Source organism: Tenrec ecaudatus, chromosome 16 (assembly GCF_050624435.1).
Source record: "Tenrec ecaudatus isolate mTenEca1 chromosome 16, mTenEca1.hap1, whole genome shotgun sequence".
Lineage (NCBI taxonomy): Eukaryota > Metazoa > Chordata > Mammalia > Afrosoricida > Tenrecidae > Tenrec > Tenrec ecaudatus.
Genome location: NC_134545.1, coordinates 108,242,434 through 108,268,648, shown reverse-complemented (window position 1 = coordinate 108,268,648; position 26,215 = coordinate 108,242,434). Strand labels below are relative to the sequence as shown.

General features: G+C 55.8%; 1 protein-coding gene across 1 annotated transcript in view; it reads left to right on the top strand.

Moving 5' to 3' along the window:
• Positions 1-26,215, top strand: part of C16H10orf90 (chromosome 16 C10orf90 homolog) — a 151,663-nt gene that overhangs the window by 87,185 nt on the left and 38,263 nt on the right. The window contains exons 3-4 of the mRNA XM_075533484.1: positions 19,571-19,587; positions 19,856-20,960. Coding sequence (XP_075389599.1) covers positions 19,571-19,587; positions 19,856-20,960 — 1,122 coding nt within the window. The remainder of the gene's footprint in view (positions 1-19,570; positions 19,588-19,855; positions 20,961-26,215) is intronic.

The window sequence follows — 26,215 nt, the reverse complement described above, 5'->3', positions numbered from 1 at the left end:
GAGGTGGCAAACTGTTTCCACAAAGACTGACAGTCTTGGAAGCCCGCTGAGGCAGTTGTCGGGTCTCTGGGAGTGAGAATGGACCCCGGGTCAGTGGCTTTTGCCCTTGGCTGTCCTGGCAGTTATTTCTGGAGCAACACCCCCCACCCCTACCATGGGTCCAGGGGAAGCCACATCGCAGAATCTGGAGGTTCCAGGCATCCCGACTTAGGAGCTGTGGGTGCTGGACATTCGCTTCTCTGAGCCATGGCACCCTTGTCTTTGAACTAGGGTCCCCAGGCCTTTCCTGGGTATGCCAGGACAAGTCAGGGAGAGGAGCAGTGACCTGCAAGCAGTGCACAGTGGTAATGTCATGGACATCACAGCGTCAGCGTTCACAGCCGTAAAGGGAAACCGGGGCATCACCGCCCACGAACGAGCTGGCAGCCTCTCTGCTGGGCTGTAGAATTCCTGGAGCATCCAGAAAGGAGTGAGTGTCTGGGGACCTTGTAAAGTGGTGAGGTCCCTGAGGATCCTCGCCGTGGAAGAGAACACCCGGAGAGGCCCAGGTGTGAGGAATGTCACAGGGGAACTGCTTGGGGCACAAGGAAAGGAGTGTGGGCATCCCTAGAAGTGCTTTGCTTTGGCAATGGCTGTCAGAGGCTGGGTCTGTGAAAAAGAGAGTCAGCTTTCAGGAGAGCCAGGTGAGTGATGGGAGGGTAGTGTGTGCTGCGTTGCCAGGCAACAGCTTTCTCCTTTCCTGCACGGGCCAGAGACAAGCTCCTGGTCCACGTGTCTCTTCCCAGGTAAAGCCTGCATCTGAGAATCGATGGTCATTTCGTTCTGTTTTTGCGGGGCATGGAGGGCCGGGGAGCCTGAAGTGCGTTGACAACATCGAAATACCAAGCCCTCCTGTTGGAAGTGACACGGTTGGGACTCTCTTTGTTGGCTCTTGGGTCGTTTTCTGAGTGCATTGTGCGAGGGCATGGTGGAGGGGCGATTGGATAGCTGTTCCGCAGCAGCGGACGTGGCAGTTAAGGATCTGTGGGCCACAAAGTGAAGGTGTGATAGAGAGTCTTGCTCCTTCTTTACTTTCAAATTTCAAGTGCTTATGATAAAAAAGCAATTACCTGTTATCTTTTGTTGGGAAAGGAGATAAGCACCCTGTCCACTGACCAGCCTCTTTATTTTTACATTCCTGTGTTTGTTTAATATTCGAGGCAGCCAGGAGCTGGGGAAGCAGTGGCTGGCTTGGACAGTCGGCCCGCTGCAGCCTTCTGCTCAGGCACTCAGAACCCTTTGGCTGTTTGGTGCGGGCATGGTCTCCGGGCAGAAAGCGTATAGCTGGAGAAGCAAGTCTTGATCTGGCGCTGGGCTTGCCTGGGTGAGTCCTGGCTTCTCTGGGTGAGCTACTGTTCCACGTTGTACGTCCTTGTCTGCACAGCGGGGCGATGAGAAGAGTGATGGAGCGATGCTGAGAACCAGCAGAGATGACTCAGGGTGCAGGGACCCAGGAAACGGAGAATCAGCTGGGAGTCCCTGAAGCTCTGGACAGAATCCAGACCGGGGCTGGCAGCAGAGTGACCATGAGGGGTGGCTAGGGCAGTCTTGCCAAGACTTCTTCTGCCCCTGCAATGCCCCTCCCCCCAGCACCTTGATGCCTTCCCCCTCCCACCCTGAGTTCAAGCTCGTCTCAGCTCCTGTGGCTGCCCTGACCATGGACTGTACTTGGTGGCAGTGAAAACAACCAGGCAAGCGTGTATTCGCCGGCAGTTCTGGAAGGCACCCAGCCCTGGGGCGTGGAGGGGGATCCGTTTCATGCCCCTGTTGGAGCCCGGGGTGTTGCCTGAAGTCCTTGGCGTGGCTGGTAGACATATCTCTCTAGTGGCTGCTTCCATCGCTGCCATGCAGCTGTCTCCCCGTGTCTCCTCTCCTGCTTCTCACACGGACACTGGCCAGCAAGACCTTAGGACAGCGTAGCTGATAACGTCCCGAGACTGACTGAACGCAAGTACTGGGAGGTGGGCTTCAAACACATCTTTTAGGGGCTCAGCTCAACTTGCAGCAGCCCACCTCCTCAGAGGGGGATGATTCTGTGTCCAGCAGTGGGCCTGGTTCCTGAGCTCCACCACTGGGCACCCCTGAGACATCTTCCAGAAACCCCTAGCGTGAAAATGGGGGGCAGCCTCTGCTTGCAGCCAAGCTCCTCTTCTTACCCCCCATAGTAGCCCCCCTGCTATCCCGGCAATCCTGACCATGGCGGCCCCATAGGGCTGGATAGAACTGCGCCTGCGAGTTTCTGAGACACAACTCTTGCTGGGAGTCAAAAGCCTCCTCTTTCCAGGTGGCGTGACTGATGGTTACCAACTGCTGACCTTGTGGATCTCAGCCCAATACATAATCACCAGGACCCCTTCCTTTAACTTCAGGGCCCTTTAAAGGACTGGTCCTACAGAGTCACATGAGCCAGGGTCACCTTGATGACAGCGAGCTGAGCTGAGCAGGAGTCCCTTGAGGATTAGGGCTGGAACAGCTTGGAATGGAAACTATCCGGGACTGAAATGAAAATGTAGGCCTCCACCCCTCACCGGCTCCCTAGCATGGAGCATGGTGGGTGGTGTCAGCACTGAGCAGGTGGGCTGGCTGGGTGGAGGGAGGTGCTAGGTGCTACGGCCTCACAGAGGCTCCCAGAGTCCTGAAAGGCAGCACCACCACCCCCCACACACACACCCTGGGTCCTCCAGGTGCACGGCGCTGACCACGAGTTTCCAAACCCTCCGGTTGCTTCATCTCCAGCCGGCTTGCTAAGAAGAGGCTTGAGGGGCAGGAGCAAAAGAAAAGGCCAACCCCGAATTCCTTCCATGTAATTTTGAATTTCTTGGGAGGAAGAAGAAGGCTGCCCAGACCCTGGGTGTGGCCAGTTTTCCTTCCTTTGGGAGAACGGGGCTGTCTCTGGGGGCATCATGAGAGAGGGCTGGACTCACTTCCTGGGTCTTGGTCATTGGCACCTGTGATCACTCCAAGTAAGGGAGCACTGTGTCCCCCAAACACTGCAAAGGCCAACTGGTGTAAGAACACAGCCCAGCCCGATCCAGGCACTCTGAGATTCCCGCCGAAAGCACAGGGTGGATAGTCCAGCAAGCCTGTGTCCACAGGCTGGGCAGAGCCTCGGTGGGTGGGGCCTGCCCTTTGGCTGTGCGAAGAGCAGGTTTTCCCAAGGGAAATGAAACTGGGTCAGGAAGGCAGTCAGCCGACCGGGGCTGTTGCCTGGGAACTCTGGGTGAGGCTAAGGGTAAAGATGCCATCAGACACTTCCTTCCCGGCGAGGCCCCTGCCCTTCTCCTCCCCTTTCTTGGTGTACAGATGTGGCTTGGGGACTCAAAAGAGACCTGGCGGTGTAGTGGGTACATGTCGGGCTGCTAACGGCAAGGTCGGCAGTTTGAAACCACGAGCCGCTGTGCTAGAGAAAGACAGGCCATCCTTTCTGGTAGAGTTACAGTTCTACCCTGTCCTACAGGGTCGCTATGATTCAGTATCAACTCGATGGCAGGGAGTTGAGGACAGGGGTAAGGACCAGGCACGGTCCTTAACACCCTCAGGAGCAGCCCTGCCCTGCCCCATGAGGTCACTGTGAGCCAGAACCGTCTTGATGGCAGTGAGTCTAACCTAATGGCTGGGGCTTCACACCCTCCCGGCAGCACGGCAGAAGAAAGTAGAAAGGTCGGGGATCAGTCTTGGTAAAGAAGAGGAGGAGCAGGTCCACTCTGCCACACGGGGTCACCGTGAGTTGGGATGGAGCAGGCCGTGGCGATGGCTTTGGGTTTGGGTTTTGAGCAGGTCAGTGTTGTCCCCAGGCAGCACTGCTGGCCTCCCAAAAGACAGCACTTCCCACGGTCACCTTGCCCCTCAGTCACCCTGCCCCTCAGTCAAGCCAGTGAGTTTTCCAGCCACACCTCCCAAGTGTTCCTTAGGCTAGCAGTTTCAACCTCCACTCTGTCTGTCTGTCTACCATCAGCCCCACCCAGCCCTGCTGCACCAGACTTTCAAGCCCAGTGTGCTGCCCACGACTTCTTCTTCCCAAGCAGCCTGTCCATTGACGCCTTTCTCCTGTGTCCCCAGGCTCCTCACTCTCCCCAAAGGGCTCACTCTGTGTCTGCTATCTCCTTAGCTTGACATCAGGAGGTGCTAAGCCTCAGAGCTGGCAGCTGTTCTCAACTTCTTGAGACCTGGGGGGCCTTCCTCCAGGGGCTTCTTGGCTGCCTCTCCTTCCCTGCTCTTTCCCAGTGGAAAGGAAGGAGCCACCATGGCAGGGAGCCTGCAGGAGGACGGTAATTACTGAAGCGAAGGCTTCGCCTCTCTAAAGTTCAAGTTCATTAGCGAAACTTCCTTTATCTTGTCATTCTAGTTTCTGGTTTCTGATGAGCTGGGACTTATTTTGCAATCAAGAGTAAAAATGTTGAATTATGATAATAACTAGCATCATTAACTTGGGCAAGAGTGTTAGGCTGCAGATAAGATCACCAGGCTAGGAGGCTCTCTGCCCACCCTGCATGTTGCGGTGACCCAAGGGCCTGGACCAGTGCCTGGCAGGGGCAGATGCTGTGGAAGTATTTGCTGGATGCCCAGAGAGACGCATCGAGGGGTGATTTCTCACATGCCAGGCAGTCTGCTCAGCTTTGTCCATGCACCATCTTTGGATCCTCAGAGCAATTCAGTGGGGTGAGCGTCATGATCCCTGGTTTGCATGTGGGAAAACAGAGGCTTGGAGACGTTAGCTGACTTGTCACAACTTTACAAGTGGCCAGGTGGGACCCTAGCCCATGCCTGTGGGCCTCCAGGGAGCATTCTTGTCAGCTCTGGCTGTGGCGCTGCCGTCCTTAGGGGCCCACAGGTAGAGTGTGGCAGGAGTTGACTCACCTGTCCTTCATTTCCCTTATAAATAGAGAGAGGCCACTAGCCCTTGCTCCTAGAACCAAAAAAACAAAACCCAGAGACGTCAAGGCCATCGAGGCAATGCCGACTCACAGGACAAGGTAAACCTTCCCCTGTGGGTTTCTGAGACTAACTCTTGACCAGAGTACAAAGCCCTGTCTCTCTCCCACAGGGCGGACTGGTGGGTTCAAACTGCCGACCTTGGGGGTGCAACCTAATGCATAATCACTCCGCCACCAAGGCTCCTGAAGTTGCTATGCAAAGGCAAGCAAGTCCCAGCTGAAATGTGCAGGGGGCCTGTCCAGGGGAGAGAGACCAGCAGCCAATAAACACGCAGAGCTGCCTCCACTCAGCCCCTTTAGGGAATCCACGCCTGCCGTGGGCTGCCCTCCCACACCCCCTAAAGACGGACAATAACAATGGCTAGCGAGGCTGTGGGGAAACCCAGGCTCTCCTGCTGGGCTGGAGGGTCTTTCTTACACTGCACCTTCATTTTAAGTTTGTGATTCCAGAGGGACAGCCACCCTCCTGTGCATCAGAGCCCAGCTGTGCTCCGCAGGTTGTCATCCCTGGCTATTCAGAAGTGGCTCACCAGGCCTTTCTCCCACATTGTGTCTGGGTGGACGTGAACCATTAACCTTTCAGTGAGCAGCTGAGCTGATGCAGCGGCCGTTTGTACCAGCGGGCACTCTGCCTGATGTGAGGGCTGTGAGTCGCTCCCCTGGGAGAGAGAGGTGGCATCTGGTCTCCATAGAGAGGACACTTGGGAAGCCCCATGGGCAACTCTGCTCCGCCCTACAGGGTCACCTCGGGGGAAGGCCATGGTGCCAGAGCAGGAGGAGCTCGTAATGGACGGGGTCTGCACCACTGAGCTTGAGTAGCCAAACTGGAAAACAAGCACCAGAAGCAGGGACTGCAATGCTGGCAGTGGGGCCTTGCTCTCCTGGCTGCCGCATGGCTGCTGAGTGGTGCAACTCTCACTTGGTGTTCCCAGCTGCAGGGAGGATGATGGCAGTCATGCATGCATGCATGTGTGTGCGTGCGTGCGTGCAAGTGCTGGGTCTTTAATGCTGGGTGCCTGATCTAGTCTAGTGACAGGTTCACCCAGTTCCCCTCATGCAGCGTGCAGTGAATGGTGCTCATAGTGAGCGATTCACCACTAGGCTCTTTTGTGGGTGCATGGCAGGCCTGCCATCCTCTGAGTGGTTTCTGCCCCAGACCCCACCATGGACCCACAACAGGAGCCATGTTGTCCAGCGGGAAGGATACAAGAGCCCTCCTGGCTGGATCCAAGCACTCCGCTGACCTGTGTGCTGGGCCTTTGGGATGTGATGGCTGAGCTGCACCGCCCCTTTCCCGTGGCTGCTTGTTCTCTGCCCTGATGGCAACACCAGTACTTCCCATGCTGGCCCTCGTGGCCCCCACTGTGGTGGTACGGTGGTGACGTGTGGAGGCAGAAAGGGCCAGCCCAGCACGGCTCTGGGCACAGCGCCAGACCCACTCTGGAATCGACTCTCCTTGGCCCCTGACTGCTGGTACTGCAACTGCTTTGGTTGGCCCTGGACCCCCAGTGACCCCGTGTCCGACATCCCTAGAGCGGGCTGGTCCTGAACCGACCCCGTGGTCCCTCGAGAGTGGGCCTGTTAAAATCAGAGAGGTTTCCTTCACTGATCTTAGGGAGTAGATTGCCAGGACTTTCTTATGATGGTGCCTGCCTGGAAGCTCTGTTCAGGCCTGTTAACATCACGGCTCATGCTCGCCTCCCCTGACTGATGAGTGGTGGCTGCGTGTGAGGGGCACTGGCTGGGATTCAAACCTGAGTCTGCCATCTGGAAAGGGAAACTTCTCCCGGAAGGAGAGGGCATGCCGAGGCACCTCTCTCTCCTCCAGAAAGAACAGGCTACTAGGGAGCAGCACCCAAGCACCCCTCATGTGCCCCCAAGGCCTCGCACCCTGCCAGCAGAGACCCTCAGAGCTGAGCTAGAGGTAGTGGCCTCTCTGTCCCACTCCAGGGAAGTGGAGCCCCTGATGAGCGACTGCCCAGCTCACAGTCACAGTAGTTTGTGACCAGGAAGGGGCAGGGACACGGTCATGACTGCTCGGCTGGACTCTCCCCACCCATATGAACTAAGCTTCCCCTTTCTGCAACCACACCAGACCCCTACTCAGGACTGGCTGTGGCCCTGCTGTGGCCCTGCGCCTTGGCAGCCAGCAGATCTCACCACTGGTTACCTTCTGTATTATGGCCCATGCACTACGTGGGCCTCACTCGGGCCTGAGACTTCTCTCCTGTGAAGGATGGGCACCCTTTTAAAGGACGTGCCTCCCTTCAGTGCTGGCGGTGGGAAACCCACCCTGTGACTTCACTCATCTGTACTGGTGCCGTCTTAGGAGTCAGCTATTTCTCCATCTTATCATTTATTCCTCTATCATTGTCTGGCTGGTTATCACCTGGCTTGTTAATTACAAATGACTTCATACTTGGTGGAGTATAAATTATAAAACAGTGCCCATTATAAATTCATGTCAAGGATGTTTTATTAAACTGCATGAAGACCCATCATTCTTATCATAGCTGAGTGGCAAACAGCCTGCCCTGCTGCCCGATTTTCTGGAAAAACTGGTTCGTAAAAATAGGCCGGTAAAGAAATCAGCATAGTGATGCTATCTGACTGTATGTTAGCACAGAGGAAAATTTAAACACGCCATCGTGTTTTCTGGCAAGGGAACCAGAAGCAAAGAGTTAAGTAAAAATACTAAACAAAAACCAAACAGTACTGGAGCGCTGGGGAGAAAGAATTCTGTACTTGACCTGATGAAAGACGCCTCTTTGTCTCACCTGCCGAGGTGCTCTACAAAACACCTAACCAGGAAAGCTAGCCGTCCAACAGCCTCAGCCATAAAGGCAAAGCCATGGTTTGCCATTACTGCGACTTAGAGGCGCCAGGGAGCAGGAGGCCCCGCCCACAGCCCAGCCCCTGCACCAGGACTCTTCCCACGGGCCCACCCTGCCCTGCCTACAACCCTGTCCCTGCCCGCGGCCCCGCCCTTGGCCACACCCACACCATGCACCGCCCATTCCCCGCCCCCAGCCACAGCCCTGGCTCCGCCCCCAGCCCTGTGTGACGTCACCAGAATGCCGAACTCATGGAAGTTCTTCAGCCGAGGCAGGAATGCAGGCTCTCAGGCCTCATTCTGAGAGCAGCTGCGGATGTAAGCGGCAGTCATTTTTTCCTTTCCTCCCGTCAAACGCTTCTTGGTCATGATAAGACCGCTGAAGTCGAGTGCATTGTCTCTGAAACATCAGTGGAGCCAGGTCACACTGTCTACAGAAGGTGGGTTCTGACACACCTCCCACCCCACCCCATCCCGCCCCTAATAGATGTAACTCCTACCCCCCAAGGTTAAGCTGGCTTGTGCTTGGATCCCCTTTCAGCCAGCGACTTCCGGTGCCCAGAGGGTGGGGGCGAAGACAGAGTGAATCGCTGGGTACAGCATTGGCTGCTAATGAACCCCACTGTGCGGCTCTTCTTTGCCCAGTGGAGTCACTTTCAGTCGGAACCCACAGCGAGGAGTTAGGAGTCTGGACACACTGTCCTGAGAGCCTGCCTCCATCACTGCATGTGGGGTGCAGGGCAGGGGTAGAGTTGGGGAGCACTGCCGAGAGCTAGACATAAGGACGAGGTAGGTACACAGCCCTTGGGAACAAAGGCAGGGAGCTGTCCGGTGGAGCCAGGCACATCCGGGAAGATTCGTGGTGTGTACGAAGTGTAATAAGGTGACTGCACTGTTTACGGATGCCATCCGCCAGGTCTTTCTTCAGCAGCACTCCTGGGTGGGGTCCAGGCACCAGCCTCAGCAGCTGCATTTCAAGGATTCTCTCCTGAACTCGCTGAACCCCGAGAGCCCCAGGATGGCCCCAGGGGGCCCAGTCACCTCTGCAAAGCTGTTTGGATCACCTCATGTTTGGTTTTCCCACGTATGTGCCGCTGCTGTGGTCCAGGCCAGACATGTACCCTCTTGTTGGATTTTTGGAGGCATAGGTGACCCCACAGGGTCACACACTGCTAGATGTGAAGGGCATTTTGGGAACCGGCGGGAGAGGAGGCTGGAGGGTCACCAGTTTGCTTACAACCTTGCTGAACTCCAGCCATCTCGGGACCATTACCTGAAGACTGAACAGACCTGGCATTCAGCGGGGGTCTAGGGATGGTGACAGCTTTTGTGGTGGGTGATAGGAGGGTGGGGTAAGACTGGCTTGACTGAATGGATTTTGAGGTGACTTAGAGGTACAACTCCAAGAGCTGGTGCCCCCACCCTAGATCGGATGTAGCTGATTGCCTGCGTTGACATCCATCTGGGAAGGGAGCTGAGGGGCCAGGGAAGGACCCCACAAAAGGAGCAGAGAAGGAGGAGGACAGTGGGTAGGTCATACTGCGCTAGAAGTCAGAGAAGAGGCCTTGTAGGTCTTGGGTGCCGACAGGTCAGATCTGAGAGAGAAGCAGTAATTCCCATCTCCATGGCGACCCCCCCACCCCCGAGAGCCACCCACTGAGGACTGTTAAATGGGGGGGGGTGTTGTTAAAGGTCTTAAGACTGGAAGGAGCCCGGTGCCACCCCTGACAAGCACTGCCCACCCCCGTAGCAGCTCCACATCTGCTTGACAGCCTGGAAGACCCGATGGCAGCCCACTGCAACACCGTAAGACAGTTGTTTTGTCAGGTGCCACCGAGTCTGCTGTGACCCAGAGTGCCCCACGCACAGCAGAGCCACACACTGCCCCGTCCTGCCCCGTTCTTACAATTGCTCCTCCCCCTCAGCACACTGTTGCAGCCACGGTATCAGGGTGTCAGTCGATCTTGTCGAGGGCCTTGGGACCGGATATGAGCAGAGCCCAGCAGTGGAGTCTGTCTTCCCTCTCTGCCCCGATGCGAGCAAGCTAAGGTTTGGAAATAAGTGTACTTACTCGATTAACCGCAGACCTGAACTCGGTGGGCTGACTAATCAGATGATGCCCCGCGTTGCTCATCCCCGTGGGCGAACAAGGTTGTGACAAGCCACGTGCCCGAGGGAACTCACGTCTCGGGCCCAGGCAGGCAGTGGCAAGAAGGATTTGAACCAGGGCCATGCTCTTCGCTCCTTTGGACACCACTCTTGATGGCTCCAGGGCAGGTTCTCAACCTGTGGGTCACCACCCCTGTGGGGGTCAAACAACCCTTTCACAGGGGTTGCTCGATTCATCACAGTAGCAAAATGACAGTGATGATGAAGTAGCAAGGAAATATTTTCATGGTTGGGAGTCACTACCACCTGAGGAACTGTATGAAAGGGCCGTGGCTGTAGGAAGGTGGAGAACCACGCTGCAGGGGATCATTGTTAAGTCCTGGGCATCCTCTGACATGACTTAGCGTCTGAGCCCACTTCCTGGTTTCACGGTGGCGTAGTGGTTCTGAACTGGGAGGCTGACCTCTAGCTCAGCAGTTGCAAACCCCCAGCCACTCCTCAGGAGAAAGACGGGCTTTCTACCCCGTCAACAGTAAGTACAGTCCTGGAATCCCGCGGGCTTGCTGTGAGTCAGCAGTGACGCAGTGCCAGGGAGTGTGTTTGCTTGAGCATTCCACCCACACATCACCCTCAAGGGAGGCAGAGTCATGCCCCCCAAAGGTGTCCACGTCCTCATGTCAGAGCTTGTAAAGGGGTCCCCTTAGCACAGTGGTTCTCAACCTTCCTGATGCCGTGACCCTTTTATACAGTTCCTCAGGTGGTGGGGACCCCCAACCATAAAATGATTTTCCTTGCTACTTCATCACTGTCATTTTGTTACTGTTATAAATTGGGCCACCCCTGTGAAAGGGTCGTTCGGCCCCCAAAGGGGTTGTGACCCACAGTGTGAGAACTGCTGCCTTAGAGGGTGATTGATGGGACCAGGCAAAGAGCTTTGGGATTCCAGGGGGTGTGAGTGGGGTTACCTGGGGCTGGAGGGGGAGTGATCACAGGGGTCTGCATCAGAGAGAGCAGGAGAGTCAGAGGAAGGAGATTCAACCAGGGATGCAGAGGGCAGGGTAGAGCGCCAGCAACCTCCCAAGGATGAGCATTACAAGGCGCGGGGTCCCCCTGAGGTCCCAGCACCTGGACGTTACCCCAGGGAAACCCACCCTGGGCTTCAAACTCCAGAAAGGCAAGGTCAGCCCTCAGGGATGTTTAGGCCCTGAAGCTGGGTCCTGTGGCGAGCCCTCCAGTACAGTCGGAGACCTGTCCTCAGGCCTTGCTGGGCTGCGTCTGGCTGTCCTCTGTCCTCACTACAGGTGCTGATTCCCCAACCCCGAGCATGAGCATCTAAGGTGTGTGGTTAAGTGCTGGCCATCAGACCCAGGATCATGGCAAAGCCAAACAGAGTTAGCACTGAGAGTCAGGCCCTGAGACACAAGCTCCAATTCTAGAGGCGAAGGCACTAGTGACCACCTGGAAGGCTGTCATGTCTGGGAAGGCTATCATGATCCGACTCCTGAGCAGTCAGAACCGGCGCCATTTACCCAGCATGGACTCCCCCCCACCCCCGTCCCTGATGGCTGTTGGGAAGTGTCATTGGGCACAGGCTCTGGATGCAGGAACGCGGGGACCTTAAGCAGTGCGTCCGCTGCAGGTCAGCTGGGGCCATACTAGGCTCCAGAGCCAGGACCAATGCCGCCCACCTCCAGTGACTGCTGGTGACTTCCGTCTTCATCAGCTTTATTGTCAGCTCATCATGGTGATTCACTCCGCACACAATCCGTGAGCCCCTTCGGGCCTTCCATCTGCGCGTCTCAGAGAGCAATCTGTGTGCGTCAGCCCAGATAACTGCGCACACCATTTGATAACCGTCACCTGCCTGGCTGGGTGAGAGCTGACGGAGGGTCTGTTGTCACCCGAGGACCAGATGACATACAAATGGACTGCAGACCGGTCAACGGTGGCTTCGAAATCACCACCCTTGAAAACGTGCCTCTAAAGCCCCTCCAAACCACCGCCATTGAGTCTACATGGGCTCCTTGCGACCTACCAGGACTGGGCAGGACTGCCCCTGTGGGTCTCCTAGACTGTGACTGTTAACGGGAGTAGAAAACCCTGCCTTTCTCCTGAGGAGTTGGCTGGTGGCTTTGAACCGTTGACCTTTCAGGTCATAGTCAAATGTGCAACCACTATGCCACCAGGGCTCCGTGTTGGAAATGCCGCAGCACGTCATTTCCCCTGCATGTTGTCAGGCTCATAGCGACCTCGCTTGATTCAACAGAACCAAACAGTGCCGGGTCCGGACACACCTTCACAGCTGTTACGTCTGAGCCCACCTTTGTGCCGCCTTGCGTCCACCCATCTCAGGGAGGGGCTCCCTCTGACGGACCCTCCACTCGACTAAGCATGATGCCTCTCCCCAGAGACTGGTCTCTCCTGACCACACGCCCAAAGCATCTCCCTGTACTTCTTCTGAGCCAGGTTGGTTGGTTCTTCCAGCAGTCCGTGCTACCTCCAACACTCATGGCCAGCACCGGGGGATGCTTTGTACCAGATCTAAAAGGTATGGATGAGGGCAGGCTGAATTTAGAGAGCTAACACTGAAAGCTCTATTTCTTCGTCCCCAGCATGGGCTCGGGGAACCAATTTTGCATCTTTTTGAGAAATCAGCCTGTACTGTGGAGGCAAAAATTTCACCCCAAGTCTCTGGCCAGGCTGTGTTCCCGCCTCCCATCTGAATATTGCCTCTATGTTTAATTCCTGTCCCCCATTGGCCACACAGTCACAGCTCCCGTGAGAGCCCTTCAGGTTCCTAGGGGCTGAGGACCCGCAGTCTAAGGTCCCGCTGAGTCCCCAAGTTCCAGGCCAGTTCTGCCTGCCAACTGTGCCTGGCGTGCTGATCCATGAGGCACAGACAGGCTTGGTAGATGGGGAAGTCCAGTCAGAGGTTGGTCCTGCAGACGGGCCCATGCACAGTGAAGGGATTCCAAACTCGTGGTCTCCCCCCGAGGGGCCTTGCTGCCGCCGTGGTGCACACACAGCTAGAGAAAGCCGTCCTCGGGTGGAGGCTGTGCCCCAGCATCTCTTTCTTCATCAAAACATGATATCCCCAAACAGTGTTGATATGTGGCCTCTTATGAATGAAAGTGGCCTTGCTATGGGTAAACAGTGAAGGCCCACAACCCACCGTGGAGCCTCCACAGGGGTTAGACCTGCTTGGAATTCCCTCGGGCCATGGGCCAGGCCAGTGGAAGCCGTGTCCTCAGACAGAGCACACGGAAAGTGAATTCATGCAAACGGAATTAGGTTAAAAGTTAGCATCTGATTTTTTTCCCCTTTGACTCATTTTTAATTTGTCTGAGGTTTTTTTCTTTCTGTCTTTTCTTTCTTTGGGATTGAGGTTTTCCTGTGTGTGTGTTTCCCTTCCTGGGAGGGGTTTGGGTGTGATTTCCTTTATGTGAAATCCAGGAGAGGTAAATCTATAGAGACTATAACTAGGCGATAAGTCTTTAGGGCTATATCAGGGTAGTTTTGTAGGGGGGATGGCGAGCTGATTACAGTGAGTATCATGGTGAAGAAAATGTTCTAAAATTGAATGTGGTGATGATCACACAACTCTGTCTGATGCATGCACACCATTGACCTGTACGGTAAAATTGTAGGTCAATAAAACCATTGGAAAGACAGACAGATGGTGCCCTTGTAGCTTGGCCTTTGGGACTCTGGTGGCAGGGGAATATCAGCCCAGGGCAACACGCGAGAGCCATGCTTGAGAGCTGAGTCCACACCGACAGAGTGGCGCCCGTGACTGCAATGGTGGCTCCACCAGGGAGGGCCTGTGCGGGTCTGCTGATGGGTAACGTCATGTGTGTGCCAGTGGTGACTCGTCCCGGGATACAGCCCTGCCTTCCATTCTGTGCTTTCACCTACTGAGAAGTGCCGTCTCCTCTCCTTTTGCCTAGGATCACGGGACAGCCGGTTCGCTGCAGTTGATCAACTTGCCCTTAACAATCTCCAGTCACTTGCTCCAGAGAAGAAACCTCACCCCACTGAGGTAATGCCCTCTCTAACTTCCACAACTGTGGTTCTCAACCTGTGGGTCACGACCCCTTTGGGGGGTCAAACGACCCTTGCACAGGGGTTACCCGATTCCATAACAGTAGCAAAACGACAGTGATGAAGTAGTAATGAGAATAATTTTATGGTTGGGGGGGTCACCCCAACAAGAGGAACTGTATGATAGGGTCGCGGCATTAGGAAGGTTGAGAACCAATGCTCTAGAACTTCAATCTGCAAAATGCGCCCAGCTGTAGGGCAGGATCACTGGCTGCCTCACGATGCGCTTATGCGCTAGCATCTTACTTGGTCCCACTGCCCCCGGTTCAGGTAGCAGCAGGTCTAGCCTTCAGGCCCGGAGCCTGGCCATGTCGCCATGCGACGTTTGCACCAGGCACCACCCTAGCCCCCCAGTGTCCACTTTGGCAGTTAGCAGGTTGGGAGCATCATGGGGAATATGGTGATTGTACTTTAGCATCAAGATGAATCTGCTGTAGATGGATCACTAGAGACGCACAGACTCAGGAGATCGTACTATGGGAACTCTGCTGGTGCAGTGGGTTAAGCGTTGGGCTGCTAGTCCAGAGGTTGGCGGTGCAAACCCACCAGCTGTTTCCTCCCCTTCCATCAGATCAGGGCTGTGACCTGGGTGATGTTGCTGCACCTGTCCCTCCCCCCTCAAACCCATGACAACTGATTGGCTGGTCACATCAGATGACATCACAGGACAGGGTGACATCACTCCATAACCAACACATTACATCACTGTCAAACCATTGAGGAATGGCCCAGCCAAGTGGACACATGTTTCTGGGGAGCACAATTCATGTTGTATGAGTTTAGCTGAGACCCCCTTGTGGCTAATGGAGGGTCCCGCCCCATCCGCACACTGCTTGGCGTGGCCAAGTCCATTGTTACAACCACTCTTAATTTGGGCTGCCTTCCCATCTAGGGGCCCCATCTTTCAGCACTTTCCCAGGCAGGCCTCTGTTGTGGTCCACTACACCACTGCCTGGTTTGGGGATGTAGATGTCCAGGTCTTTCTTCCTAGCCCCTCGTGGTCCAGAAGCTGTGATGTGACTTCCCAGTCTTTCTCCTAACACGGAGCGTTGGAAATCTTGCTCCCATGTATTTGGCATAAAAGACTCAGCTCTCTAAACAATGGCTGCTCTTTGAACCAACCTAAACCCCATCTCTGCCCACCCCTGCCCCCATAGCAGTGCAACGGGGCACGATGATGGGTGAACGCCTGATGCCAACCAGTCACTTAAAAGGAGGGGAAAGCAGAAGAGGGTCTTTAGAAGGAGCGACTCAGATTTCCCAGACAGCACAAGTCGAGGCCACTCAGTGGGGGAAACGGGAAAACAACAGCCTGCGTTTCACTTTGTTGGGTTTTTAAAGATGCTCTTTTGAGGAGGAGAACGCCTCACCCATCTTCCTCCCCTGGAGGGCTCGAACTGCTGACCCTTCAATGACCAGCACAGCCCATACCCCACCACCCTGCTAGGCCTCCCTTTTCCTTTAAACACAGGTAAAGACTGTCATGTGACACTGCCCATTACACGGCAGCATCCCCGGCAATTTCCCGTGACATTTAAACCCATCACCGGTCATGTCTGCAGAGCAGAAAACATGGCTGTGCGTATCAGAACCCACGTACCGAATTCTCGCTTTTCTGAGAAACACACCGTATTCGGGTTCCGGCTCACATTCGCTGCCAAACTTACACTTGGTTTTTCAGTGAGCGTGTGAGACGTAGGACCCCAGTCGTTGCACCAGGGTCTGGGGGGAAGCGTGGACCTTCCACTCTGCTTAGCCTCTCCCTTCTCCCACATTGCGCGCCAGAGTGTGCTCACGCAGTTGAAGACACTCTGACCAGAGGCCCCTACTCCAGGGGTGTGTGGGGAGCCTTTTTTCTGGCTCGGGCCATTTGGGCCATGCTGGGCAAACATGTCATCAACTCACCCCTGACGGATGACTGGAACTGCTTCTCTTGGGTCAGGCGTGTGATGGTAGCTGGTGTTGATGATTTTGGGGGCTTCCGAGGCCTGAGAAGGGGCCTTGGGGGGGTGTAGTGCTTGTGCATTTGGCAGCTAGCCTCAAAGTCAGCAGTTTGAGCCCACCAGTCATTCCTTGGGAGAAAGATGAAGCTTTCTACTCCCGTAAGAGTTACAGTCTTGGAAACGCACCCTGTCCTGTTGGGTTGCTAGGACTTGGAATTGACTCGATGGCAGTGCGTTTTGGTTTTGCTGGTTGGTTGGTTTCTATGGGTCGGAGGTGGGACGGCTTACACTCCTTGTCCAGATGGAGAGGTGACCTGGTGGCGATGCTGTAGCTCAGGTGACTGTGGCGAGCCTGTTTGCAGCCAGTGCAGGGCTCGCTGCAGGCTGTACCTGTCAGGGGAAGTGCTCAAAGAACCCATTTGGCAAATAGAGCTTTTTTGGGTGTTTGCATGGGAGTGATGAGAAAGGAAAGCATTATCTTGTGGGGGTGAAAAAAGATTACAAATTGATGCTTACCCTTTGGAGAAATCAACAGCTGGAGAGGTGGAGGGATCCCCACTGCACCGGTTCAGACCTCACTTGAATTCCCCTTCAACACATCTCAGTCTGGACTTCAGTTTATGGAAAGGGGCAAGTCCGTCAAAAGAGGAGAGCAGTTCCCAGCCCTGCAAACCATGCGTGAAGCCTTGAAGAGAAACAATTTCCCCAAGCAGCACCCATGATCCAGAAAGCGTGAGCGCAGGGCCCGCTCTCGAGCCGACCCCTCTTCCGCCTGGCACCTTCTGCCGATGTGAGCTTAGTTGGTTCTCTTCAGATGAAATCCCTGTCAGCTTATTTTCTTTTAGATCAAGGGGGTCTCTCTGACCAAAGCCTCATCTTGTTAACCTCGCACACTCTGAAATCACTCAACTTGGGGGAAGATTTTTTTAAAAAGGTGTTGCTACTTGAAAAACTAAGGCCAACCGCCTGGGTGGTTTTGGTGGAAGTGTTCATGGCAGCTTATATCCAGGTCGTTCAGCCACACGCGCTGTCTCTCTCACCATGTGCAGCATTCCCTTGGGTGGTCTCTGGCCGTTCCAGCCCCAGTCCTGGTTTCCCTCGAGCTCTAAGGAGGAATTGCCCCGTTTTCAAAGCAGCAGGCTGCCTCTGGAGCTCCCTTCACGGCCCCCGCACACCATCTCTTCTGAATTCCCGTCCTAGAAAATGACTGGACCCAAAATGATGTGTTGTGGTCTCGGACAGTGACCTTTCTCGTTCATTGCTGCTGCTGTCACATGCTGTCGCATCCTTTCCAACGCAGGTCCACTCTGAGTGCAGAGCACCGGGCCTTCTCCAGCATCCTGTCAGGGTGGGCTAGGACCACCCGCTTTCCATTCAGCAGTCCAGCACGTGGCCATGGGGTCACCAGGGCTCCTCTGTGCACGACATGTCATTAAATCCGAATAAACTCGTTAATGCATACATTGTGGCTGCCAGGGGCCTTCGAGTGGGTTCTGACCCACAGTGGCCCTGTATCTCCAACGGGGAGACACTGCCTGGCCCTGTGCCACTGGATCACTCAGCTCATGGAGGGTTGGGGGGTCTGTTGTTACTGGTCTTCTACTGTAGCAGACTCGATGTCCTTTTCCAGGGAGACGCACACACACACACACACAGAGTTAATCTCAATGAGAAAGTAGAATTTGTGTAGCTCCCACTTCCCGGCAGGCGTGTTTTCTGTCACTGTTTATTCTTCGGGTGTTTTCTATATTAAAGGACAAGCAGTGCAGCGATCGATGCCTTTGTAATTTCTCCCAGCATCCGGCTAGGCCCTTGCTCACAGCTGGTGGTGGAAGCCGATGGGAAGCACAGCAACTGTGGGCCCCTCCTCGCTCATCCCGCTGTTCCCTCCCTGACGCAGGTGGTCTAGGTGCTCACTGAGTATTGTGTGTGTGAGGGGGGATGGACCCCAAGCATGAGTGTAGATTATGACCAGTGAGCTCTGCCCCAGCCTCTGACGCTCGTGTGACAGTTGCAGCGACAGACCTTCATTTTCAATGTGACCGATGTTTGAAGTCAATGGGAAGGCTCTCATTCTGCTGAGAGATGTTACTTGGCACGGGAGCCCCGACTGATGAGGGCTCCGGCCCTGGTGGTCTCAGACTCCCACTGCTGTCTGCTGACCCAGTGAGGGATGTCCCGGAGCCCTGCCCCCCGCCCCGGCTGTGAGTGCCCCTTGATGTCTGCCATCCTGTTTTCTCTCCATGTTCTTGGGAGCCGGGATCCCTGTTATCCTGACACCCAGGCTGATTACAGGGCCGCAGAGGCACGTCTGGGTTCACCATGTTCATGATTTCTGCTCCTCTTCTGACAGGGTCAGGAGTTAGTGAGACAGCGGTCGAGGCTCTGCCTCCTCCTTCTTGGGCTGCTGGGTCCTCCTGCGGCGGTTTCTTCAGGGGTGCAGCCCCCGAGTAGCCTCAAGGCGCCAGCCTTGTGTGACACATGGGTGCCTAGCCCTGGGGAGCAGACCATGGGCTCCCGTGGTGAGCCCCTGACCACGGTGCTCTGTCTTAGCTGAGGCATGGAGTTCTTCTCCCCCACAGAGGTGGGTCTTTTTGTCCCTGCTTCAGCCTGAGCTGGCAGCTTCTCCCTCTTGAACCCCCCCCCCCTCTTGTTTCTGGGACCTTTGCTCCCAGGATAAGGCTCTCAGGGGACCCTGAGCACCAGGTGGTGGCTCAGCCAGTCCCCAGCCCCTGGCATTTCAACAGTCTCCCCAAGCCCTGTCAGTGACAATGATTCTGGTTGGGCTGCTCAGCCATCACCTTGACGGGGACCCTCTGGAGGGGGGGGTGAGAAAGCCTGGAGGCTCCCCATGTCCACCATGTTTTTTTCCATGGTCAGAAAGCAGCCTGGGCACCCCAGGCTTAGGAGGGACCCCCAAGTCTGGTCCAGCTTCCGCCCCGTATGTGCACAGGAACCCCTGAGTCCCGAGATCCAAGCTGTGGGTACCTAGGCTGCTCCGAGGTGTGTGTGCGCAGTTGCTTGCTTCAAGAGATGCCATACTGCGCACACGGCGAATGCCTCCTGGTTTGCAGTTTCTTTCCAGGGACTGCGTCCAGGGCATTCCCACCTGGCGTGTTCCACATCTCACTGAGCACCCGGGAGCAATTGCTGTCAGAACGATAACTAACCGAGCCTCCGGCCTGGGGTAGGCATGGGGCAGGCATGCATCATCTTGATGAACTGCAGCCCTGAGAAGGAGGAGGGGGGGGAGAAGGGAGGGAGAGGGGCATAAACTGTGTGACCAGCGTCCAACACTGGCTGGAGGCTCCTGACCCTGCCACAGACATGCAGCTGAGTCCCACCTGCCGGAGGCATCCACCAACCCTTCCTATTCTCCATCAGTGGAGACGATCCCTGTCCCCATGCCATGGCAACAAGCATCGAAGCTGTTGCCCATCTCACTGGGCATTCGGTCTCCATCCATGACTTCTCGTCCCCGGGTGTGGGCTCCTAGCACCAGGCATCAGGTAGCCGTTGAAACCAGCCAGCGAAGGTCAGTCCACTTTCTGACCCAACTGGCTCATTCCAGTTCAGCTTCTCCCTGAGGCTCTGAATTTCCATGTCCACAGTAACAGGCTACCCACAGGTACCTGGGAGTTCTGCAAAATACACCAGGAAGCTTGTTTAAAATGTAGGTTCCGGTTCAGTATCTCTGGGCTGGAAATGGGAGTTCTCAGCAGGGAGTAGAACGAGGAGGAGCCAGATCAGGAGCCCTGGTTCCCTTACTGAAGGTGTACCACCCCAGAAACCCTATAGGACTGCTCTGTCCTTCAGATAGACTTGAGAGCAGCGATGTGGGATGACCCTGGCTGCCGTGGACTACTGCAATAATTGGGATCTCTTTCCACTCACAGACTCCTCCGGCATCGCAAAACGTGAAAATGATTTCACCGGCAGTCATCTCCCTGCTGGTGGATGAGGACCGATCGAGAGGACCTTGGGCCCTGGTGGCAGGCCCCGGAGCCATTGCCCAGCCCCACGTGAACTGTGCCAAGCCGTCCTTTGCTGGACACAGTGGTGAGGACATCCACAGGACACTGGCCTGGCTTCCTGGCAGGTTGGGGATGCCGTCACCTTCCGATGATCGGGGACCTCGGGCCAAGCTCCCATCCCTGGAGGAGGGCCTCTGCAAGCGCCCCTGCAAAGAGTTCTCCTCCATCACAGTCACAGCCCGCCGGGTAGGCCCCCCGGAGGCCTCCAGGGGCACCCTGTGCAGCCATTGCACGACCAGCGACATGGTACTTGAGGACCCCCAGTCCACGCCAGGCCCTGGGGCCCAGCCAGCAGGACCCTGCCCATCACCCTCAGGCACAGCATTCTCCAGAAATGGCTCCATGTTGCAGCTGAGGGTCCCCGAGGCCCAGCCGTGGCTGTATGGGGGCCATGAGTGTTGGGTGAACGGCGCAGATGGCAGAGAGGGCAGCTTCTCTCCGGGCAGCCCGTCCCCTGGAAAGGGGCCACTGCTCTTCAGCTCCTGTGTCCACCTCCAAATCCCTACCTGTCCCAATTCCATCTACTACCTGGACAAGTCGCTCTCCATCCCCATCGATGGCCCTCCAGCCCCCAACCCCCAAGTGCACCGGTCCTCCCTGTCCCTCCACCTGAGCTGCAGTTCCCACAGACCGGCGCTAGAGGGAGACGGAGGCCTGGCTACGGGCGAGCCAATGAGCAGTGGCCTCCGCCCCATGGCCACCAAGGACAAGCCGGCCCTTCGAGGACACTGCTGGCCCCCAGGGCTGGGGGAGAGCTGCAGCGTGGAGGAGACTCAGGCACCACTGGCCAGCAGCGCATGCCCTTGGGGCAGCTCGCCTGCCTTCAGAAATCCAGGGCTCTCAGATGTGGGGGCGAGCCCTGATGACTTTGGCAGAGACGGGAAAGACCACCTCGGGCCCCATTCCCACGCTGGCGGCCACCCCAGCCAGCTGACCATCCACATCCCTGGCTGGAGCTACACGGCAGGTGAGTACCACTGGCTCCAGGAGTGGGCACAGGTGCCCAGAGCGTGGGGCATCCTTATCCACGCTGCTGTCAGGAAGGCTGCCTGGGTCAGCTCTGTGTTGTCTGCCGTAGACCAAGCTTCTTAGAGCATGATTTTGTAGCTCATGAGACCTCCCCTCAGGCTTTGTTTCCCATAGTCACCAAACTCTGTAAAGAGTGTGGAAGTCGGACCCCAATGGGGTTTGCTTAGAGCGGTGTTTTCCAAAATGAGCAACGCGCCCCCTGGGGGTGCTGGAAAGATCCAGGAGGCTTCAACAGATTCCTACACTTTATCCTGGGTGGCAGGTGATCATATCAGTGTTTGGGTTTTAATTACCAGGGGGTGCTGAGTAATTTCTTTCTGGAAAGGGGGCAGCATGGTGTGCTCAGTTGGGACCTAAGACAGTGCCTACTTGCTTCATTCCGGGACAGGGTAAGGTCACAGTGCCACCCACCTCAAAGAAGTTTTGTCACTCTGTGGCCAGGATCCACATGGCTTCCTTTAACGCTTCAATCAGATTGTCAGTGCGTATAGAGCAGCCCTGGGAGCCAGGTCACAAGCGTCCATAGTGGAGTAGGAGTGTGTGTGTGTGTGTGTGTGTTAGTATCAACTGTGTGTGCATAGTGTATTATAGTGTCAGCTGTGTCTGTGTGCAGAGTGGGTGTGTGATAGTTAGCCATGTGTGTGATAGAATCAGCCATGTGCTTGTGTTATAACCATCTATGTGCATACGTGTGTTATAGTCTCAGCTATGTGTCTGTGTGTGTGTGTGTGTGTGTGTGTGTGTGTGTGAGGGTATGTGTTATAGAATCAGCCCGTCTCTGGCTGGCCCAAGAGGTTTCCAAGGTATAACCAACCTGTGCGGAGCCCTGATGGCCCAGCATGAACACACCTGACTGCTAACAGAAAGCCACGTGGTTCCCCCCACCCCAAGAGCTGCTCCAAGGGAAGATGAGGTCACCTGTGTCCATTGAGGTCGGACTGGGAAGTCCCCAGGCAAGCCTGCTCTGCCCTGTAGGGTTGGTGCGAACCTGAAGTGGGCAGTTTGAGCCTGCCTGCAGTGCCACATGAGTAAGGACAGGTATCTGCTCCTGCAGAGATCCCGGCCAAGAAAACCCAGTGGGGCAGCTCCGCTCTGGAAACCCGTGGTGCTGCCAGCAGTGGGCGGACTTGACGGCAGTAGATGATAGGCAGGGAGGTAGATGGGTAGGTAGTAGATAGATAGGCAGGTAGATAACTCTATGAACTCTCAAAACCAAACTCACTGCCATTGAGTCCGTTCTGACTCCCAGGGACACCACAGGCCGAAGCAGAGCAGCCCGTGGGGTTTGAAGGCTGTAAACCTTTAGGGAGCAGAAGGCCTCATCTCCCTACCTTGGAGTGGCTGGTGTGTTCGAACTGCTCACCTTGCTGTTAGGAGCCCGAGGCGACCCACTAGGACTCCTCCCATCCCTGAGTGAGGACACCCGCTAACATGCCCAGCTTCGAACTGAAAAGTTGGAGGCACTAGAGGCCCCTGGGGGACCTCCGCAAACCCCGCCTATGAGCATCCCATGGGCCTGCCTTGTTCTCTGCCGACACGCAGGGAGTCGTCCTGAGCCAGAGTCTTGGTGGCATGCCTCTCAAACGCATGTGGTGCTCTCTCTCTCTCTCTCTCTCTCTCTCTCTCTCTCTCTCTCTCTCTCTCTCTCTCCCTCTCTCTCTCTCTCTTTCGGCTGTCCGACTCCTCACTTCCCTTTGGGAACTCACTGTGCTTTCTGTCTCCTGGTTTCTCTCTCTCCCAGGGCCGTTGAGCCACACTGCCCACCCTGCCCCTGCCTGGCCCAGGCCGAGTCCCCACATGACCCACCTCCTCGCTCAGGGGACCCAGCAGGAGAAAGTGGGCCTTCGCACTCCCTGCCTCGGTGTCAATGTCCACTTTGCAACCTGAGTTTCTGTGAGAAGCTCTGGTTTATGAATTAGTGACTTTCCGCGTGGGGACACCGTTACGACGACAGTGGTCAAGCGGAGACACGGTGTCAGCATCATGAGTTCATGGCACTGCTTCTGCCCATGAGACTTTATTAATTAGGCATGATGCCTGCAAAACGTCGACAGGGTAACGCGCATCGAAACAGTGAGGGTGTCACTAATGGGAACGAGGGTGCTGATGTCCATATTCCAGAGGCATTGTGATGCGGCTTTTATATCGGGATGCCATTGTGATGCCTCTGAGCCACCAGGAGAACGAGGCTGCTGTTCCCAGTGCACACTGAGCTCCAGTTGAGCATTCAGAGACAGCGCTGGAGCCAAATGCCCCACCTCCCTCAGTGACAACGGTTCCAGGCAGTACACCTCCCTGACACACACACACACACACACACACACACACACACACACACACACACACAGTTCGATCCCCATTGTTCTATCCCTCCTCCCCCACCAGGTTGAAGCATATCTGTGTCTACCTCCGTCCCCACACTGTGAAAGCATGATTCGGATTTATGTTGCTTTTCACTGAAGGGCACAGCTGGACCACAGCCGGACGCCTGACATTCGTCTCAGAGGAGAACAAGGGCAGAGAACACCCACCCCCTCACCCCCCCACACCTCCCATTAGTCTTGGCTCCGGCGCAGGACGGATTTCCGGTTGTGAGTCTGTGGAGATTGTGATGCTGCTCTGGTAACTTGTTTCTGAGGCTGACTTGGCGCAGACTAGCTACCAATGTGTGCGGGGCTGCCAGTGACTCCCATCCGGGCCTGGGCTGCCGCTGAGCAGAGAGGCGCGCCGAGGGCAGCCCCACCCTGAGCACCTTCACTGAGAGCCGCTGACTTGATTTTCTAGCTCAGTGAACTTGGACAAGCCACACAATCTCTGGGCTTCCTCCCTCATCTGGGTAATGAGACAGGGAATGGGTTTGATGCTCTTGAAGGTCCCTTCGAATTTGAATTTCTGCTCTGTTTGCCGGCGGTGGTGGAATTGTGAGGGCAAATGTTTGCATGCGCCCAGAGCTCCCTCAGTCAGAGAGCCGAAAGCCACAGAGCCATGGGCTCCGCCCGCCATGTTGGGCATGGGTCTCGGGGCATCTAAAGGTGTACACCCACCCACACGCACACCCCCCCTCCATCCCCACCCAGTCATTCCCTCTCACAAGCCCTGCCAGCCACACACCGCCCCTCTTGCTCGGGCTCTCCCCCCAAAGCCAATTTGAGAGTGGAACGCATTTCCCCTCCGATGGCTGGAGATCAGGGCGCCTGGCCACGGTGTTGAACTCTTGTTTGAGATTCACGAGCACAGCTGGTGGCCAGTTCTGACGGCCAGGGCCGACCTCGCTGGCACCACAGAGCGCTTCCAGGGTGCGCTCGCTGACCCTGGCCCTGGACAACGCTCTCCAGGCTTTCCTGTGGTGCCTTCAGACAGCGGTGCTGCTCATGGCCGCCCGAGGAGCTGTGTGCAGTTCCCTAGCCGGCCAAGGAACTGTGGCCGAGCCATTCTTGACACCCTCCTGCGGCTCACACGTCATTAGCAGTCTTCGTGCTGTATCGTTACTGAGCCTGAGGCTTCTCATGTGAAGGACCCCCAGAGACCCCATGGGCAGCCACCTCTGAGGCCCCTGAGTGACATGCAGCCCCTGCGTGGGCGCAGCCCGGGGGGCTCGCCAAAGAGGCAAGGCAGGTTGAGTTGCCTCATTAGGTCGTTCGGCAGAAACTCCTACAGATTGTCTTCCTGAAGGGTCTCAGTGCACATGGCCAGAAAGAATGAAAACCAGTGAGCATGTCACCCCCACAGCACCGACAGCCGGCCCCAGAGGATGCAGCGTTACCACGGGCAGGCGGGCGCCTGGAGGGTTAGAAACCGGCTTCCTCTGTGCCCATCTCCTCAACCATCGTCGGTGCCAGCGTTTCCTCTCTGCTGACAGCACACCCCCTGCTGGCAGGATGCTTGGTGGGTGCTTACAAGCCTCCACACCAGCATCTATTGTACACGCACATGGAGATCACATCACTGTCTTATCAATAAGCACATGGATACTGGGGACCACTTAAGTGCCCCCCCCTCTATTGTATCCATTCTTTCTAAGTATTGAGAGTTGATTGAGATTAAGGATGACCCTACAGGACAGCGTAGAACTGCGCTGTGGGATTTCTAATACTGCACAGCTTCACGGGAGCAGACTGCCCTGTGTTTCTCCCATGGATCAAGTCACCAGCCTGCTGACCTCCTGGTCAGCAGCCTGACCTTTATCCTGCTGGACGCCCAGGGCTCCTTATGTGGAACAGAGCACCTTGACTTTGCAAATCTGACACGAGACTTGATGGTAGCTGCTTAATGTGTGAGCTGAGAGCAGCCCTTGGGATTGTGGCTCCTATGTGTGTCTCTGCCTTCTTCCGACAGCCCCCAACTGGGACATGAAGGGGTGGGGGGGGAGGCTCCCGGCGTGGTGGAACCCATCATCACCTGCTCTGTCAAGAGTACTGTTTGAAGACCATCAATGGACACAACATTTGGTGGTTACTTACCCGGGTGGAATCTATTAGGAGACTGAGCTACACAATTAATTTCTAATGGAATGTAATAAGGCATGTCATTTGATGCCTTTAAAATTCGTCTCAGAAATCCTCTCCAGCGGGAATCTAGTTCATTGTTGTCTAGTCCTGCGGGCCAGACAATGCGGATCGAATGGCTCTCTCCTCGCTGGACAGTTCCTCACGTCTGGGACAACGTGGACTTCCACTCATTGCCCCCCGGCAAGTCCATTTCGCCTTCGTGGCCCAGATTTAAACCATCCCCCATTCTGGAGCCACCTGGAGACGGTGTCAGGTGTCATCGAAAGGGATCTGACTCACAATGAACAATGCACAGCAGATGGAGCCCCCGCCTCGTCTGTCCATTGTCCTCCGCACAGTTCTTCTCAGCTTGGAGCCAGCGCTGCAGCCACTGTGTCAGCGCCTCTGGCCCAGGGCCTTCCTCTTTCTCGCTGCCCCTGTGCTTTACCAGCCACGATGCCCTTCTCCTGACAACATGTCCAAAGTACGTGAGACAGTCTCGCCATCCCGGCTTCTAAGGGGCATTCTGGCTGCACTTTTTCCAGGACAGATCTGGCTGGTTTGTTTGTTTGTTTGTTTTGCATTCCAGGGTATTCTCCATGTTCTTTGCCAGCACCACAACTCCAATTCATCCATTCTTCCTTTGCTTTGCCTCTTTCAGTGACCAACTTTCACAAACATTTGAGTGATTGAAGATACCTGGCTT